Raw genomic sequence first — 19,805 nt, 5'->3', positions numbered from 1 at the left:
GATCATTAGGTTTGCAGGCATGGCAGCCCAGGCATTGCAGCCTAGCTGGATAAGCTATTTCCTTTTTCAAAAACTGTTGTATCTCCTTGCACTACTGCAACTTGCGTCATGGAATCACGATTTCAATATTCCTATATTATTCGTAGCCTAGCAAAACCTTTCGCGCAAAGTGCAAAAAAGTGTTCAATTTACGTAAATTATTAAACCTCAAATGAATGCAAAATGCTTCACGAATGGACGAAAAACCTACACTTATTTGATCTTTACCACATTGTTAACTTTGGTTTAAGTTTTAAAATTGTGAACTTAGAAACACAGTAACATTGAAACAAGTTGTACGTAAGAATGATTTTATTTTGACCGTTCTGATTGGACCACATATTTACTATCAACACATTCTAAAAATTTTTTTTATTTTACATACGTTGAAATTAAAGGAGCAACACAAATACACAAGTAATAAAAAAGAGAAAATACACACAAGAAGAGTGAACGAATACAAAAAACCTTGCCTGTGCAGGAATCACAATTTTCCAGACGTCAGATGAATGTAAAGGCGTGGCTCTCTTTCTGATTACACGATAATGCTCTCAAATTCAATGCCGCCATTGATGTGCACGCTTTTTGTTGGGGATTGAGTTGATGCGTTGTCACGACCAATATCATGGCCTTGAACTGGGTCGCGCTTGATCGGGCAAAAGTGGTGTAAACTTGTCCCAAAACCGCAAGTGAATGTGTTTTGTCTTTTATATTCTGTCTTTTCCTCATATATATGAGAGCGTACGGGCGTTATGGCCAGAAAGCGTTTTCAAGACGGTTGGAGTAAGTAATGGCGAAAAAACGTTAATGAGACTTTTCAGCTGAAGCATAAAACGTTTTTTTTTGTGTTAATTTACTTCTGTTGTTTTATGCTAATGTTTTTGTTTGTGCGTAAATGCAATCGGATAGAATCTCAAATCACCGAATGCAGGCGGAAACAAACTTATGAGTTTTTCATTTTTGTTTAGCGCTGATTACCGACTAGAAATAAAAACAACATTAACAAGAACTTAAACTGTGATGATGCGAAACGTATTGTTGTGCGCAGTTATTGCTGCAACGACATTTAATCTTGTCTCCGCTCAAGACCCGAATGCATGTAAGTTGAAAAGCCTATGCTGTCTGTTGTAAAATACACCACCAACAATTGGTGACTTGAATTTTAATCGCGTTTGATCAAAACACCTGTCTGTTTTGTGCTAACCTGCAAATTTTGGTTTTAAACGAAATACGTGAAACTCTTGTTGTTATTATTTTTCTGACAGAAGAGCAGCGATTAATATCTAAATTAAGCATGCAGATACAATAGTAATAAAAACATGTTTTCTGTTTGCAGACATTGCTATTTACAACGAAACATCGTCATCTGTAGATCCAGTTTCCGGCGCAACGATATTTACATTCACCGGCGTTGGTGTTCAAGCTTACACCAACATAACTTTTGCGAGAAACAATTTAGCTATTACCACCAATTTTCCAGGTGAAAATTGTTTCTAGTTATCTAACATTAGATACACGATTCTTGGTCCTAATTAGGAAATAATATTGAAAAGATTTATATTGTGAAACAAATTTGCTTTGTTGTAGCAGTTTCCAATACGTTTTATTAAATAATTTCGTTAGCAAATTTAATTGGTAATTTAAACATATCAAACTCAACTAATTAATAAGTCTTGACGTTTGTGTAGTCCCTTATTGCACAGTGTTGCAGAGGTGAGTCATAAAGCAATAGTCAAGGCATAGTTTTGCAATGCGCTTCACTACAAATCTAAGTATAGTTTGTGTAGGAAAGTAGACATAGAAGCAATCAAATGTCTCTTGTTGCACAGTTCCCATAAGCACAGCATGTGCGTACGCCAGTAGCAGCGGGCTTGTCACTCCACCTTGTGATCCAGCCGCAACTTGCACGGAAGTTGAGCAGTCCATAATACAATGTGCTTGTCCGACTGGTTACACAGATGCAAGCACCAGTACATCTTACACCGGATTCACAGCAATCGTGCCCACCGGATTAGCCTGTAATGGTAAGCGGAAGATCTGCATATAACGGCAATGCTCATTCTTCTACACAACAGTTGAATGAAATAAACTTGTTCATTTGCCCATGAACAACATAGCCCATATGACGGATGCTAAATTTATTGCCAGACGTTCTGTCATTTGTTACTTTGTGGAAACGTTTTGCACATTTCATAACTGTGCAATGCCGATCGCTTTTAAAAATGCAAAAGGACTTAATATGTGCTTACATTCAGTTTAGCTTATGTGGTTACGGTTGTTTATTCTTTACTCCCTACAGATACCGACGAATGTGCTGGGAATTCCACCGTTTGTGGACCCCAGACGGACAATTGTACCAACACTATCGGTTCCTATATTTGCACATGCAATACTGGGTATTCTCTGTCAACATCAGCACCCCTTGTGTGCGAAGGTAATGAATTCTGAAGTCATTGGTAAACTGCCGACTTTGCATGGTTTACGCTACACATAGCTGAAAACATTACTGGTTCCCAAGCAGTTGCTTTGTCATTGTGTATAACACAGTGGTTCGTCGGGTCCAAATAAGTCAGTATGGGCCAAAAAAAAATTATTTGTATTTCGGCAATACTAGCCTACATTAGTTGAATTTTATTCAAAGTTGTATATTTATATTTTTACATAACCATTTCAAGTATTTATCATAGATAACTTAACATAGCCAATTGTTTTATTATTGACGTCAGAAGGCACTAAAAAGGGCAAAACTTTCAATGCTTTAATTGTTAAGATGACTTGGAAGAGAACAACAATACTGTAGTTCAACCCTAATAAACTATCAAAGCAAATAGTTTGTTTATTAATGCAGATGTCGACGAATGCACGTTGGGGACCCACAATTGCACAACAAACGGTGATTGCACGAACTTACCTGGGACCTTCACATGTTCTTGCAGCGCCGGTTACACCGGGAATGGCTTTACAAGCTGTACAGGTTCGGTTCTCTTACTTTTTGTGTTCAATTTCCAAATTATGGATACTGAAATTCAATAACGACATTTGCTGAATCACATTTTACTTGAATGCTGACACAGTTCACCAGCTCCAAGAGCCATGACCAAAGGCCCATAAAATTTGCTTACATAGGGCGTTGTTGAAATTGAACTACTCAACAAAATTATATAAATAACAATTTTTATATCACGGAAAGTATTATAACCTACCATTATTTATAGATATCGACGAATGTACGTTAACGGGTTACGATTGCGGAGGAGCGACAGGAACGTGTGTTAACAATATAGGTTCATATACGTGCAACTGTAACTCGGGATTTGTGGTGAACACATCTGTCAACCCCTTTCAATGTAACGGTAAGTGGTTTGTCTTTACCATGCAAGCAAAAACGACTTACTTTCATGAAGATATGTAGTTGGATTTATCTTTGATCTACAGACAAAAACAGGAAAGGTGTTTTTGTCAGTTTAAGACTGTGTTATAAATTGAGCGTTTATTGGCGGTGTAACATATTGCGTAAAATTCAGCATTTGTTACAGCAATAAAACCGTACAAAGAGCATGGCGGTTAGTCTTTCGTCTGTTCACGGATCTTTTCTGTGTTGTGGTGTACAGACACATATTTTACTAAAATTAAATTTCAGATATTGACGAGTGCTTGTCTTCACCATGCGATCCCAATGCATTGTGTACTAACGCAGTAGGAAGCTTCAGCTGTGCGTGCAACGCTGGTTTCACGGGCAACGGCACCTCTTGCACAGGTAGGTTCCAAAAGTTTTGGATCTAATCTAGGGAAATTAAAAGTTGATTACAAAGTGTCACAGTCAGTTTTCAGTAAGGACATAAAAATAGTAATGATCGATATTGATTGTAAAGGCGGGTTTGCTTGGTCGTATACACCGGTGGCTCGCAAAACCAACAAAGTGCGCAAATTGGTTTAAACATTTACTAACTTTTTTATGTTGTATTTTAGGCAATGTGCAGGACTACTGTTACCGAATGGTAGTCACTCTGTCAGGATCGGCCTCTCCGACAGCTATTGCCGTGGATAATTATGTAAGACCAAATTTTACTTTACGTACTGTATCGACTGACTTTGCATCACTTTTGTCCTGGTTATCTTTAAACAAATGTAACACTTACCCCGAACTGAGTTCACTGACACTTTTTTTCTGATGTGGGGCTTATGAATTGTAGATGTAAAATAGTACAAAAGCAATGTTTTCGCGGGGGCTTTGGTTAGCGAACCCACCTATTGGGTCATGTTTCGTAACTCGCTTTGACTTAATCTAGGAAAAGTGGGCTTGGTCAAAGCTGGCTTCGAAGCCGTTTGTTTATTGTATGACCGGTACTTGAAATCATATAGTTTTTCTTTAATAAGCAAGCATGACCAGACTTTTTAAAACAATACACGCTGAAGATGCGCTTTGGGAAAATATGTTTGTGGCACATAAAAATAAAAATTGCAAAATTGCAAGATTGCAAAATTATAAGTGTGCGTTTTTTTTTAGATAACCAACATTTTGATTGAACTGCAAAATTCCACCAGTCTGGTATACCAATCAGCAAGCATCTCCTTCGAAACAGCTTTGCCATCTGGCCCCAACACAGAAATCATAGCATCGGTTTGCTTTAATGGAACCACGGAGTCTTCAGACGATTTTACAAGTTTGCTGCAAAGTCATTCTACATCGCTCACTCTTGATTCGCTTCCACTTGTTTCGCTGGATGGTATGTTCAGTGCATTTGTATGCCAAGCCATTTTTGCCGCACATCAAACTTCATAACGTACAATACTGCAACCAAATACATTAATTTTCTTGTATGATACCTAGCCGTTCGTTGTAATACGATTTTTAATATACCAGATTACAACGAATGCATGACCAACTATGGAAACTGCTCGAACCTTTCAAACTGTACCAACACCAACGGCTCGTTCTGGTGCCAATGTTACGATTACACAGCAGATCTTTCGCAAAAGAACGGATTCACCATGAATGGATCGGTTTGCGGTTAGTGCGATTTTATTTACTTTTTATACTCACAAAGAGCAGCAAACAGCACCGCATACTGGTGTGGTATTTGTTTGTGTTTTATAAATGAAATTTATTGTCCAAGCTAAAATGTCGTATTTATGTGCTTGCGTGTCACATTTTGTATTATACGATGTTATGTTGAAATTACCCAAAATCACTAAAACAGCACGAATTGTCGTACATTTTACGCGGTAGAAACCGATTGATATTTTCCCTACGCTGTGGCAATGAAAGTATACTTTCAGTGGCATAGTTGTTTCGATAAGTGACTACCAATGAAGTTCAGCTTGACTCATCGTTGTGGTTAGGAAAATGTTGACACAGCTCCGTGATTTAAAACCCTCATTTTTTGCTTCCGCAGTGCTCCCAGTCAACTTCACTTGTTTCTCCAATCGAGTCGAGGTACAAGTATTGCTTTCCTATTTCCACAACCTCAACATCAACACAGCTGACATCAAGCTGGGCGGTTGCGCAGGCACAGTTTCGGGAGATTACCTGAATTTTGTCGACAACGGGTGTAACTCAACCACAGCGGTAAGGCTTGCGGCTACACGGATTTTGCTTTGTCTGTGTACGATGTCACGGCGAAATGCCTTCAGTTTTGTGTCATTCTTTACCACTTGGTAAAATGTGTGTAATCGATTTTGGCGTACGTCACTATTTTAATTAAACGCTGTCGGAAATTTGACCGACCCGGGGCGACGATCGACAAACTGGATACATGTTTTCTAACAGTGATCATATACCAAAATGCGCACAAAACCAAACCTAACGTTGTAATAAGATTGCGTGGGAATTACGATGGTGTGCGTATTTTGCAGGACAATACAACACACTTGACTCGTACGCTTCTTCTGATGAATGTCATGGGACCGTGGTATGTCAATAGCGCCGTGAACTTCACTGTCACGTGCGCCTACCTAAAGTCGCAGAACGTCTCGACCAATTTCTCATCAGTACTCCAGTAAGAGTTTTTTTAAATTCCAGGTCACTATTTTATTGGCGAGTCGCTGTAACTTCGATTTGGTACGTGTTAGTTTCATTCTGGTAAACGGCACGTTTTCAATGAGGTCTAATAGATGTTTTGCAAACACATTGTTATGGAAATTTCTTTTTTACTTTTCAACGATTTTTGCGGAGTCAATTTGGATTTGATTTACAGTGGGATAACAGCAAACGATGCTAAACAAATTACCAATTTCTTTTCTTGGTTACAGCACCATAAATCGACCAATTGACGGCCTTTTGGCGGATTTTACACCAACATTAGAAATGTTCTTGGACAGTTCACGAACAATTCCATTACCGAGTGCCCCAATCAAAACCAACGTTGAACTCTACCTAAAGGTAAGTCGGATCCACAACTCATTGCAGGACATCGAATGATGCATATCGCAAAGTTAGGTGTCATTGATAATCTACTTAAGGTCGACATCACCTGACAAACACATGAATATTTCAATGCAAAAATTTAAGCAAGGTAAAACATCTGCTTCATTTTCTACCAGGTTGCGGACCAAAATGCCAATTTACCATCAGACTTTCGTCTTATTGGAAAAAATGTGTTCAGTCACCCAGCGACCGATCCCACTCAGAGAATTACACTTGTTTCGTAAGTGCTAAACATCAAAGCAAACGCTTCTCTTTCACCAATGTTAGCTCACTTGTCATGTGAGCCGCTCCGACTTAACACGGTAGCAAAACATAAAAATAGGTGCAAAAAACTTGGAGTTAAGTTATTTGAACAAGAAAGTGAAAGCTAGCATGCTAGACATATAGAGCACATGTTACGAACAATGCTATTAGCACTGGTGATGAACACAGCGTTGTTCGAAACGTCTGCTCTAATATGTCTAGCATACTAGCTTTGGTTTCATTGTTCAAAATACATAAAAGAATAACATTATAAATGGTTTCTCTTATATCTACTAACACTAGGTCGGTGGTTGTTTGTATACCAATGCGCAGATTAGTTCGAATTACCGCTTAACATTCAGAACCTATGCAATGGTGTTCACTGTGCGTTTCGCTTGCAGAAATGGGTGTCGCGCTTCTTCAACAGCCCTCAATTCCGAAGTCCTGAATACAGTAACAGTAAATAACAATGGATTGACTGGTCAGTTTGAAATGAAAGTTCGCTCCCACTTCTACCAAAGCAGTTCGGTTACTACAATGGTAGTACAATACGACATGTGTCTTGAATCGGGTGGAGCTTCTTGTTTGAAAACGGTGATTATAACTTTAGAACAGTAACAGGATCTGCTCATAATTCTGAGAATAAACAGACTGACCCATAATGTTGGAAACAATCACATGGCCTTACTCAGCTACTATAGATACGGTATCGATCGACAGCCTACCAGGGTGGCCGATCCGGTGTTGTTTATTGTTTTTTTCATCAGCATTTACATGTTTTATTTATTTAAAACCTTTTTCCATCATCAGAAAATGAGGCGTTTGGTATATTTCCAGGATTATATTTAGCTGACCAGACCGACATCACAAATTATAGATAAGGCTCGCGGCGTGTCAATGTTTCCAACAGTATGGGCCAGTGTCTTCATTCCCAGGATGATTATACCCTTGTCCAACTATGGTTTTAGCTGCATTAAGACAAAATAAATCCTTATATTCTAATTTGTTGCGCTGTTCTGGAACTATCAAGTGGTGCGCGTTTTACCAGCAAATGGAATTGTTGCATTACGTTGCCATGAAGTTGAATTAACAAAATTAGCTCGGTTTGAGCACGCATCGAAGTCGGTATAGCGTCCATTTACTTAAAAACGTTTAAAATCTCCGCAGTGCTCCATCAGTGGAAGAAGACGACGATCGTTGTACGAAGCTCGGGTTAAACGACAAAGCGAAGATTTTGACGGTTCCGTCGAAAATTCAATTGCCAGAGATAGCGGTAAATAAGTAGTTTGAATATTAGTAACAATGAAGTTGAAAATTTTACACCATCGGAATATGAACTTTCGTGGTGTTTTTTTTTCAATCCGCCTGCAAAGCGAAGGCCGTGAATTTATACTGATGAAGTTACTCTGTGTGAGGTCCAGTTGTTAGCTGGTGGCGTAAAGCTACAATCAACCTCAGTAAACATCAACCATTGTTGCTTTGCAGACGACGATTGCAACTTAGATTGTGGATCCGGCATTTGTTGGTTTGACGCGTTTTTGAAACCAGTGTGTGTTTGCGCCGACAACACAGAGAAAAGGAACGGCAAGTGCTATGGTAAGTTTAATGAAAAAACATTTTTGATTTAATGATTGTGTGACAGTATTCATATATAAACCAAGATGGAACACAGTTGACTTTTTAAAGTAAAAAAAGTCCAAACAAAATGCTGCAAACGAACAAAAGTGGATCAAATTCATTTAAACCGAAGCCATTGTTAAGTTATACATGTTTAAAGTACAAAGGCATTGTTTCTTTCAAAAACCTTGCTCATAACTTTTAGGAAATCCAGTTTTGTTGCACGGTTGACATTCTTTACATTAATGTAAATTCTTATTTTATAAAATCGTATTTTTTCATATCAGGTCCCAACGACATTATTTCAGGCCCCAACGAAGAAACTGAGGTTATTGTTAAGGAGAACAGGACCACCATCTGGGTCCTCATTGGCCTTGCAGTATTCATACTCCTCTTGGTTGTCGTGCTTATCGTGGCGTTCTGCCTGCGGAAATACAAGAGTTACGGAGAGATGAGTTTGATGAAATGATGCTTTGTTGCGTCATTTCGTCAGCACAACAGGTTGCATTAGGCAGTCTGGCGTGCGCGTATTGCACTGTATATTTCAATCGTTTATATTTATCCAACGTACTCCATATCTATACCCTCTTTGTCACTGAATGCAACAAACCAAAATTTCGCTATTGTTTTGACAACGGGATATTTTCTCTGCATGTTTCGTTCGCACCAATGATTTCACAACAGTCGATAAATTAATGAAAGCAAGGAATGTTTTTTTTACCATATGGTCTAAAGTAACTAACAAGACATTTAGTATCCCGAAAGAAACGTAACAAGTGCGATTTTTGTAATAAGAATGTTTTTTCAGCCATATATTCTATGAAGTAACAAGTCCTTGACATGAAAAATCTGCTCTGTTACCACCAATCTGTCACGGTCAACAAATGTAGTATTTCGAGAGTGACGTAGCAAGTACGATTTTTGTAACCCGTTATGTTTATGAACGCGAAGTAAAAAGAGCACGGTTTGTCGCCGAACCCCTCACGCCCCAAGTCTCGCCACAACAAAACAAGTTTGTACCGACGTCACGTGACCGTAACACGCGGCTTACTTTCGCCGGCGTTGCGCTCACTTGACACCGCAAGTTGGGTTTTGCTGTCGGAGACTGTCGATGACGCGACAACCGGTTAGAAACACAATTCAAAGCCGCTACGTCGTTTCACTTTGCTATTTTGTGTCGTTTTTCGTAATACAAGAAGAAGACAACCAAAATACAAGTACTCAACCAATTATTCGTGCTTTGGATGAAAAAGGGTATAATATTCAGTCAAAAGTGATAAATTTGTTATCCTATCGCTAATCATAGGACATAAAATGAATCCTATTGATGTACATCAGCCAATCTGGTTGTTCGAAGTGAACTGTTGCGGCGATAAGGTCTGTTGCGAGAATTACCGTAAACACTATTTTGCGGGGTCTGAATTGACGAATTGATACACGCGCTTTCTGGGATGACGAAAGGCCACCGTCATCCCCATAGTTCGTAGTCCATTAAATTAAGAAGTCATCAAATTATATTAGACGAACGTTTGGTTCGGTATCCCCTAAGGAAGTTAAATTCTTGCTTCTTTGTTATTTGTTAACATCTACTGCTGTCATGGTGAACTGTTCGGTTTTCCAAACGTTTGTAGAGCGGCTAATACCATTTCGCAATTTATTTTGATAAACAACAGATTGTATATGTCACTACCGTTAGGTATAGGTTTTGGTTCAATGAACATGCGTTCAAGCGGTTTAGCCGGAACTTGAAATACACGCGCTCTTACTTCGGGAATAACATATTCACCAGGACGTCATTGTCAGTGGTTATAATATAGTCGCAATATCCTCGTTTATTGTAAAGGCCAATTGTCGAGATCGACTCAAATCGAACGATTTCACATGCTTTGTGGCCCGTCCCCTTTGGACAAACAATTCAGTTATTCTGTTGCTTGGAGATATCCATAGTAACTAAGTAATTTCTTCGTTGACAATTTGTGGTTTTGTATGACGCCTAAAGAATTCCAACCGGGTTGCAATCACATAACTATGTACGTAAACCATTGACATTTCGTATTATGCGCAGTACACGAAAGTTTGCCTAATGTTAGCACATGTATTGAGAAAGGTATATGTGAAAGCACGTGAATTGAATAGTTGCGTAATATTTCCACCACAGACTGGAGCATGATGTTATTTACGTGCGCTGTTCTGATTGAAATCATCCAAAAGTTCTTTTTACCCTCAACCAAAATAGTTAACATCGTCTACAACGTCAGTAAGACTAAATATAGTGGACCCACCCGATCCTGTAACCTTTAGCATGACGGCAGTTGCCCAGGTATGGGGCACCAAAGCGTTTTAACGGCATAGGTGTGGCCGTTATGGTTTGGTGAAAGCGAAAGATCGAGGAAATCGATTTCGGGAGAAATAAGTCGGGTGTTTTGTTCGTCCACAACACAACGATGTGGGCAGTAATTTCTTAATCACTGAGGAAAATTATATTCGCTTACAATGTTAATGTTGTAGATTCGATGTACATTTTGGTCAAATACAGATGTACCAAGTTTGCCGAAGCATGGCAGAACCAAAATGACGTTCTTTTACACGACTATTAGTATCATTGTGTTGTTTACATTAATCTGAACATCACCAACCACATCTAAAAAAGCATCCCCCAATGAGTAAAATGCATACATGTTGGTTCATCAAAACCGACTAAGTTTCGACTAATAAATCATTTCCAACCACGCGCAATGAGCAAAAAACAAAGGTATGCGGGAAAAGTAGGTCAATGTTTCCACGAAAAAATACACAGGGCGATTGGAGAGTGGACCGGGTCAGGACGAAGTTGGGAATTCTTTTTTTCTTCCCTGTAAGCCGTGACGTCAGCAAATGATTTCTTTCTAATGACTCATGCTTTGGAAAGGTATATATGTTGAAGCGTTGACCAGTGGACAGTCACTTTAGCCAACTGTTTCCAAGTGTTGGATAGGGAAAGGTTTGGGCCGTTGAAAGCGTTATTATCGTTAATTTCGAAGTTGGGTATTTTTTTGTAGCTCGTTTAATGGCGTTGAGGAAATAGTGTAGAGTCTAATTTATTTACGCATCTGTTTTGTTTCAGCGCGATAAACGATATTTTGTTTGTAAACCAACGCGATATTTGTTGACGATCAAACAATTTTGAAATCCCAATTGTAGAAAACTGAAGATGAAATCGTTGATTCTCCTTTGTCTTCTGAGTGCTTCCCTGCTAGAATACGGATCTTGCCAAGGCGATCCAAATGCTTGTGAGTTTTTTGTTAGTTTAATATTTTCTTCTTGAAATACATAATTTTGACTACATCTAATTGAGAACGTTTTTTGGAAAGAAATTAAACATTTTACGTCGCGTAATATGATATCTATTTTGGTTTCAGTTTTCTTCATCAATGATCTCGTATCGGGCCACGTCACACCAGTAACGTCACAAGAAACACTTGCGGTCTCCAATTCAACACTGGTCGCAAATGCCCAGGCCTATGTCAATGGAAACGCCGACAGAACCTTGAGTAAGTTGTATTAAATTATTTAATACAAATTAAACGTTTACAGTACATCATGCTTATATCGTTTGTTGTTTAAAGTTTCCAACCTGTGTTCAACCGGGTATGTTCCGTGTCACGCAAACGCGACCTGCGACGACAGTTTTGGCGACTCGGCCGCTCAGTGCACTTGTCAGAGCGGGTATAGTGACACAAGTACAACAAGTTATCCCGGTGAGACTGTTCAAGTTATCCCAGCTGGAACAAGTTGCGCGGGTAAGTTTCGACCTTGCCTGCATTGTAATTGCAAAGATCTGCGTTTTCTTTTTATTTTGCTGGATCTTCACTAACAAAAAGTTGTGTTCAAAGAATACGATTTTACCGATATTCTACTAAGCACACATCGTCGGACTTGTTTTTCAGTTAAATCCAAATGGTTGGACTGTGCGTGAATTTAGAGAGAAATAAACACGTTTTTCTTTCTAGATATTAACGAATGCTCGAACGCGACTGTATGTGGTGCTCAGACTTTCAACTGCACGAACTCACCTGGTACTTATACGTGCGAATGCAATGCCGGCTATGTGTTATCAGCGAGCAAGATATGCGTGGGTAAGTGATAGGAAAGCATGGCTAGGTATCTGTTAATGACACCATATGTGTCTTTTTGTCACAGATATTGATGAGTGCCCGTCTGGTGTCAATACTCACAACTGCCACGCTAACGCAACTTGTGCGAATACGGCGGGAAGCTTCACTTGCACTTGTGATTCGGGTTACACTGGAAATGGCATCACATGCACAGGTAAACCTTATTTGCCTTGAAAAGTTATTCTTGATTTTGTCATTATTGTCTCTTTTTTCACATTGTTGCTCTTTGGCTGTAAAATTGTATTTTTATGTACTTTTATTTTGATACGATGTCGCGGAAAAGATCTTTATATCCGATAAGTCAACGGTTCAGTATTCATATATTGGAATCACATATCATCACATTTTGTTCAGAAATTGACGAGTGTGTGGATTTGGGTCGTGATTGTGGAGTAAACGGAGCATGTGTGAACACAGCTGGAAGTTATTCGTGCAATTGCAGCACTGGTTACATTGCTAATGGAACAACAGACCCTATCGCGTGTGTCGGTAAGATATTTTAACTCTGACTCAATTTCATGTTGGCAATTATGATTGTTGAAACACCTTGATTAAGCATTAAATAAGATATTCCTGGGATGTTGAAATACTCTGCTGTGTACTGAAATCCTACTTAGTGGAATCTCTTTGTTATGCGCTACGCGTTGCGTACTGACTTTCATTGGATGTATTTCTTTGTATATTACAGATGACGATGAGTGCGCAACTGGTGGTAGCCACACTTGTGACGCTACTGCTGGGACTTGTACTAATACAGTTGGAAGCTTTACGTGCGCTTGCAACACAGGGTTTACCGGAAATGGAATGACGTGCACAGGTAAAATTTAACACCAATACCGTGTGCTATTTAGTCTAAAGTCCAAATGTAATGTTGTTTTGCTGCGTTGCAGACATTGACGAATGCACTTCTGGTACCCACGGTTGCCATGCCAACGCCACATGCAGTAACTCTGTTGGGAGTTTTTCGTGCAGTTGCAACACCGGGTTCACAGGCAACGGAACATTTTGCATGCGTAAGTGCAATTTTGTAAGAATACATCTGAACATAAAACAATACGGGAAAATACTACAAGACACAACATTGTGTGTCACAGGCCATCAATAATTCTCAGGACGTATCTGAATTTTTTTAGCCTTAACACAACACCAGGCATTCGTTGAATAGTTCTACCCTTTACAGTGATTTCCTTTACGACTGCAAAATGCAGTTAATTAGAGTATTTAAAGGAAATTAATCGCGTCGCTTTTGTACGACGAAAAAACCAGCGGTAATCCTTTTTTGTTTAGCGTCAACTCTTTACTACGATTATCGGGCGGTGGTTTCTGTGCCCAATGCGGTAACTGATCCAACAAGCACCATCGAGAGTACGGTAAGATAGGCCGGATTGCAACTAAAATAAACAAATTATTCTTAACGTTACGAGTTTACATTTCATTCAGATTGTCTCATTTATCGGCGAAATTCAAACTGCAACTTCTCTGAGTTACACATCAGTGACAGCAACAGTTGAACGATTGACGAGCGGTGCTTCTTCGGAAATCATTGTGTTGTTGTCGTTTAATGAAACTACAGATTCGAGAGACGACTTCACAGCCCGGTTAATAGCTCACACTGCTTCTTCACTAAATATCAATGGTGGCACGCCCACTGCAGCCGGTAAGGCAATTCATAAAGCACTTCTTAATGGTGGATGGACGTCAAAATTTACAGATTTAAAACTTTGGTGATATTCTGCAAAATAAATGAAAAAAAATTAAATTCAACAATTAGTCGATCAGCATTAGGTACTACAGAAAACAATACACATAAGTGAAAAAAAAAATTAGTGCAAGGATTCTTTTGCTAACTAGTTTGAAATTAACGTCTAACCGATGTGAATTTTAGATTACGACGAATGCGTGTCCAACTACGGAAATTGTTCGACGGCTGCCACTTGTACAAACTCCAACGGTACCTTCAGTTGTGTCTGTAACACTTCGTATGCTGACGCTTCCACAACACCTAATCTGAACGGCACTAATTGTGGTAAGTCATCTAGTGCATGAGGCTTTCTACATAAATTCGTCCAATTACACTTTTGACCAAGCTAAGACTAAAACCGCCGATTTTGTGTTTAGTTTTGCCCGTGAACTTCACATGTCATTCCGACCGTGTGGATGTTTGGGCCTTGGAGTCCTTTTTTGTGGACAACCAGATCGCTAATGTAAGTTTTATGAAACTGAACACCTGCAATGGAAACGACGACAATTCCGGCTACTGGAAGTTCAGTGGATCGTGTGGTGGAGTTACATCGGTAAGCAGGAAGATCATTTAACTGCAACTCAAGAAGTGTGATTCGGCCTAAACAAAATTGGGGACCATATCATTTTGTTATAAAACAGGACGATGGCAGCAACGTGAAAATATCCTGGAACTTGACGAACGACGACCCCACTGCTACGTACACTACCGGTGTTGTTATCACATATCCCATCACGTGTGTTTACCAGAAAAGTCAGAATATTTCATTCGATTTCAACGCCACTAAGAGGTAAGCTAATGCAGCCAAATCTTATATTTTGTAATTAAACCGTAGTTTTAGACTTGAAATATTTTCCTTTATCAATTAACTTTATGCTGCGAGTAACAGCTAAACTAACTTGCCTGTTCTAATTTTTGAAGCGAGGTGAACGGACCGAACATAGAGACACCCCTTTCGCAGCCCGTGCAGTTTCAAGCAGAACCGTTTTCTGATTCCAGCCTCGCAAGCCCTCTGAACGGCGCAGTTGGTACAGGAACCACAATTAACTTCAGGGTAAGATGGGGCTTCTAAAACATTTTCACTAGCATGAAGTATTATTTAAAATAAAGAAAATGAAACAAAAAATTTGATGAATAACTTGATTTTGTATCTGGTTGAATGAAACGCTGAGGAATCGCCGCCCTAATTTATAATCCCCTTGGTTTCCACCGGTAGAACGTAACGATTCAAATACTTGTTGAAAATACTTTAATGGCACCATAGATACCCATATACGCGTTTGGTGTCTGGGGCTACATCAGCAGCAAAGCTGTACGTCCAGTTTTTTCACTCATATTTTCATCAACAGGTCGGCCCCTCCACTTCTTTGCCAAATGATATCAAAATCCGAATTAAAGCAGTGTCGGTTTCTGCAGCTGAAGATACTACCAACAGCATCACACTGATGGAGTAAGTATGGCAAGCTAAAAATATGGCTAGATACGACCACCTTAAACAGAAAATTTCGCCTCAAACAATCTTACTTAGTGTCTCAGAGAATATATTTCAATTTTTTTGAAGCCAATGGATAATTACTTACAAAATGATTACAATGGCCTAAAAAGACATTGTGAACGTAGCAAAAAAATATCGTTTACTGACGACCTTGCAGGTGAACTTAATAGTTAGGATTAGTTACTGAAAGTTTTTCGGAGTAAAGTTACGTACGACGAGTAAATGCGTTAAAATTTCAAGTCAAAAAATTTCAGAACAAAAAGGTTGTTTCACTGATTAAAAAAAATCTTCTTTCTCCGCAGAAATCACTGCAAGTCAACGCCAACAAGTGCAACATCATCGATTCTCAATACTTTTTCGGCGGTGAGGAACAGCCAGTCGTCCCATGCGATTATCAGACTTCAGTCCTTCTTCTTTGGCTCAAGCAGAACATCGCGGGTGCAGTTTGTGGTGGAGCTCTGCGTCGAAACAGGAGGGACTTCATGTACCGCCAGCGTGAGTACCCGCAGCATTCACGTTTAACAACTTGCTTATACAAAACAAACATTTCCATAGTTTAAACGATAAAAGGATCGTTCATAACTTGCTCCTCTTCTAGTGTGGTGCTTCAGGAAGACGACGACGATCAGCTATTATGGTTAAAGTGAAACGAGAAGTTGAACAAACAGGCGAAGCCACAGCGTTCTTTCAAAGAAAAGAAGGTAAAATTTTGCAAGATACCCAACATAAATCAGTGTGATTTACAATAGACATAAATGATGGGCGTTAACATTTGAGGGAAAAATCCAAACTTATTTACATGAGTTCATCTATGTTTAATAACATCAAGTCGATGCTTATATAAAGGAATTAATTTAGCATTGCGCAACGCGGTCACAAAACCAAAGCAAACGTTGCACAATCAAAAGTAACGAAAATATGGTTTGCAGAGGATGCATGCAGTAAGGACTGTGGTGAAGTTGGAATTTGTGTGTTGGACGCCGCAAGAGCTGAACAATGCGTTTGTGGAGACGGAGCATTCAAGGACGCAGCTGGAAGATGCCAAGGTACAGTATAATAAAACTGTATACTTTGGGAAATTTAAGATTTGCTAAAATGGTGTGTTGTATAAAATATAAGATCTTGCACGGGTACAGTGAATTTTCGAGACTGTGTTTGAAACTATTATAGATGCAGGTAGTTATATTTTAAATCTTTATTTTGTGGCGTTGTTTAGTTACTGGTCCACCCAACGTACCTGGAGGAGCAACTTCTGAAGATCGTACAGTGCTCTGGATACTTATCGGGCTTGCGGTCGTCATGTTCGCACTTGTCGCTATTCTTATTGCTGTTTTTGCATTCAAGCGTAGCCAGAGTCACGGCAAAGATTACGACCTGAGCTATGTCAACTCAAACGCAATCACAAAATAGATTTACGAACCTTCCTGGTTTCTCGATACTTCACATATATGCTTTGTAACTTACGTAGTTTCGTATTTAAAGGAAACATCGAGCCATGTAACGCGCTTGGCTTTGTATAAAGGTTCACAAACATGCTTACAAAGACGTACTGACGTGAAAGCCCTTGATCATGTTAAAAGGTTAATAACCTTTGACGATGAGAAGGATTTCCTTTCTCTAAACTTGAGATCTGCCTGTTGCAAAAAAAGTCATTAGATAACGTATCATTGCCTACAGCCACTCGCAAAGTTAAATATTTGCACAGTGACTTTCTAAATAATTTAAACAATTTTTTTCGTGGAAATGTAACACATAGCAAAATATGTATGAAAAAGCTAACCATGCGCGTTGAAACTGCTGAAGCCGGTTTTTCCTGCTTTAAATCAAAAACTGGCGTAAAGCAGTTTGTTGTCAAAGCCCCAGTGTAACTTTTTCTAAGCTGTTGCAGAACACTCAGTCTTGGAATTCAGCAACTTGCTAAAAAGTTTCGCTGTGTGTTTTGAAGTCGTTCGTTTTGGATCTAAACTGCTTTCTATGACGCAATTTCGACACGTGACCCCATATTTCTTATGCAATGACCTAATGTTATTTCTTGTGTTTTGTTGTGGTTTTTATTAATTTAATACAGCGCTATTTGTTGTCGATTGTGCCTGTATGCTGTAGCGAGTGGCAATGTAAGTAAACGTAATAAATATTATACACAAAATCAAAACGAGTTTAGTTGTTAAATGATGAGACAGAAGTGTAGAGTAATTATATGTTTAAAATAGTTTAGTGTTGCAAAAGGTTGCCTTACATAACTTTCCATTGCTTCGCAAACGTCCCATTGCTGCAGAAAAGTTATAAAGCACGCAAACCAAAAAGTTACATTGCATTTTTAATACAGCGCGAAGAACGCCTTATGTAATTGTGTCATGACGTAAACACGAAATTCCTTTTAACTGTTCAAAAATATGCATAACTCTATACTTAAGAGTATAATAGTAAGAAACTTCGCCCGGTGCTAAACCTTTAACACCATGGCAGTTGCGCTGATATAAGGTAGGCACGGTTCCATTGGCACGATAACGGCCAATGTGGGACCCAAGGACATGGTCAGATGAACGTGAAAGGTCGAGAAAATATATATCACGCACGACTGAACACAACTTTAACAGATTTACCAAAATCAAAACACAAGTATATGCACAAATTAGAACAAAATGACCATCCAAAAACATCAATTCGGGCTATTTTTGTTAAAAAAAGGATATATTGATGCTGCAATACTTGCAAATTTGAATGCGAACATACACGAAGCAACTAGTGGAGTAGTCGCTTGATACAGGCAAACATTTGAAACTTTTCCAGTCCGTAGGATTTTTTTAAATTTTACACAGAACTTGCCTGAAGCATGCAGATGAACGTGGTATAAGTTAAAATCCCAGCAGTTTTCAAGTTACCCAGCGAAATGAACTTTACCGCAAGCACTGAGTTGTGTGTATGCGACAAACCAATGAAGGTTATTTATTTTGCAACACCTATTGTTTCATTATCATAAGGTATAAGCAGGTTTACTCCATCGATGAAACTGTGTCCACCGTAGCAAAATATTTTTACCGACAATCAATTGACATTTTTTATTCGAAGTGCTTTTGTAGAGACGTTATCAAAATTGCTAGATTGCAAAAAAGCAACATGTAGATTGCAAATTTAGTTAGTTCTACCCAAGCCATTCTCCATCAATGGAAAACACTTTACAATTGCAATGATCACCGACCCTACAAGGGTGGAACTGCAACAACCACACGAGTGTAACTTTTCACCGACAATTTATCAATACGTGGAAAAGCACACGTCAAAATTTTTGAGGTGTAAAACTACAACAAAGGGGTGGATTTTACCAAGTAAAGGTGGTCAAATTCAACTTCTGGGTGGAAAAGTCAAACATAGGTTGGAAAATTCCAAGCTATGTTCGTAATTACCACCTTTTTCCACCCTAAAAATTTACAATGTTGGCAAGTGAGACGAAATGTTATCCATCCGTGCTCTTACAATGTCAGAAAGACTATTTATAAAGGACCTTTCACGATCCAGTCACCGTTAACGCGATGGCAGTCGCGCGGACGCGTCGTTTTATCGACGTAGGTGTGGCCGATATGCCCAATTAAAAGCGAATAATCGGAAAATTCGAATATCTACCACGAGAAAATAAAGAGGGTGTTATGTTTGACAACGCCATTGCGGATGATGTTTCAGTCAAAATATTGCGAAAAATCAACACTGCTGTGATATAACGTGTTTAATATATTCCACGTTGTGTTGAACTACAGTTTATGTCAACGGTCTCAAGATTAAATGTAGCATTGCTTTTATTACAAATGTTAAATATGATGATACGTGTCATTTTGTTTACCATAGTTGATTCGGTTATACAACATTGACCACTCAAGAAACTGTACCAACAAGAACAATCAAAACAGACTCGTTCATGCATAAAGACACAATGGTCCGTTTTCCAAACAAAGTAAAAAATCACATGTCATGGTGGTGGAAGTCGGTGAAAATCCGAGCCTCAGTAAATCCTTCTCCAGCACCTGACGTTTCAAGGTCAGGGGGCACCACCAGGAAGAGGGAAGACATGTTTCTCCTTTGCTTTTGCTGTGATGA

The 19,805-nt window shown here is 39.1% G+C and overlaps 2 protein-coding genes across 2 annotated transcripts; both read left to right on the top strand.

Annotated features, from left to right (window-relative positions):
• Positions 1 to 986: 986 nt before the first annotated feature.
• LOC145908282 (uncharacterized) lies at positions 987 to 9,549 on the top strand. The gene is made up of 18 exons (XM_082995529.1): positions 987 to 1,138; positions 1,376 to 1,519; positions 1,869 to 2,063; positions 2,339 to 2,473; positions 2,888 to 3,013; positions 3,255 to 3,392; positions 3,680 to 3,796; positions 4,009 to 4,091; positions 4,547 to 4,766; positions 4,904 to 5,050; positions 5,436 to 5,608; positions 5,896 to 6,038; positions 6,292 to 6,421; positions 6,583 to 6,686; positions 7,111 to 7,303; positions 7,877 to 7,982; positions 8,195 to 8,305; positions 8,614 to 9,549. The coding sequence occupies exons 1-18, from the start codon at positions 1,060 to 1,062 to the stop codon at positions 8,793 to 8,795; spliced, it is 2,526 nt and encodes an 841-aa protein (XP_082851655.1). The 5' UTR covers positions 987 to 1,059; the 3' UTR covers positions 8,796 to 9,549.
• A 1,884-nt stretch (positions 9,550 to 11,433) lies between these two features.
• On the top strand, positions 11,434 to 17,852 carry LOC145908281 (uncharacterized). The gene is made up of 19 exons (XM_082995528.1): positions 11,434 to 11,595; positions 11,725 to 11,856; positions 11,932 to 12,105; positions 12,316 to 12,441; positions 12,506 to 12,634; positions 12,835 to 12,969; positions 13,169 to 13,297; positions 13,371 to 13,493; positions 13,768 to 13,850; positions 13,921 to 14,137; positions 14,366 to 14,506; positions 14,599 to 14,774; positions 14,863 to 15,011; positions 15,143 to 15,275; positions 15,571 to 15,671; positions 16,019 to 16,211; positions 16,315 to 16,417; positions 16,646 to 16,762; positions 16,933 to 17,852. The coding sequence occupies exons 1-19, from the start codon at positions 11,517 to 11,519 to the stop codon at positions 17,124 to 17,126; spliced, it is 2,634 nt and encodes an 877-aa protein (XP_082851654.1). The 5' UTR covers positions 11,434 to 11,516; the 3' UTR covers positions 17,127 to 17,852.
• Positions 17,853 to 19,805: the final 1,953 nt, after the last annotated feature.

Source organism: Ascidia mentula, chromosome 7 (genome assembly GCF_947561715.1).
Source record: "Ascidia mentula chromosome 7, kaAscMent1.1, whole genome shotgun sequence".
Lineage (NCBI taxonomy): Eukaryota > Metazoa > Chordata > Ascidiacea > Phlebobranchia > Ascidiidae > Ascidia > Ascidia mentula.
Note: the sequence above shows the minus strand (reverse complement) of the source record. Positions and strands in the feature narration are given on the sequence as shown.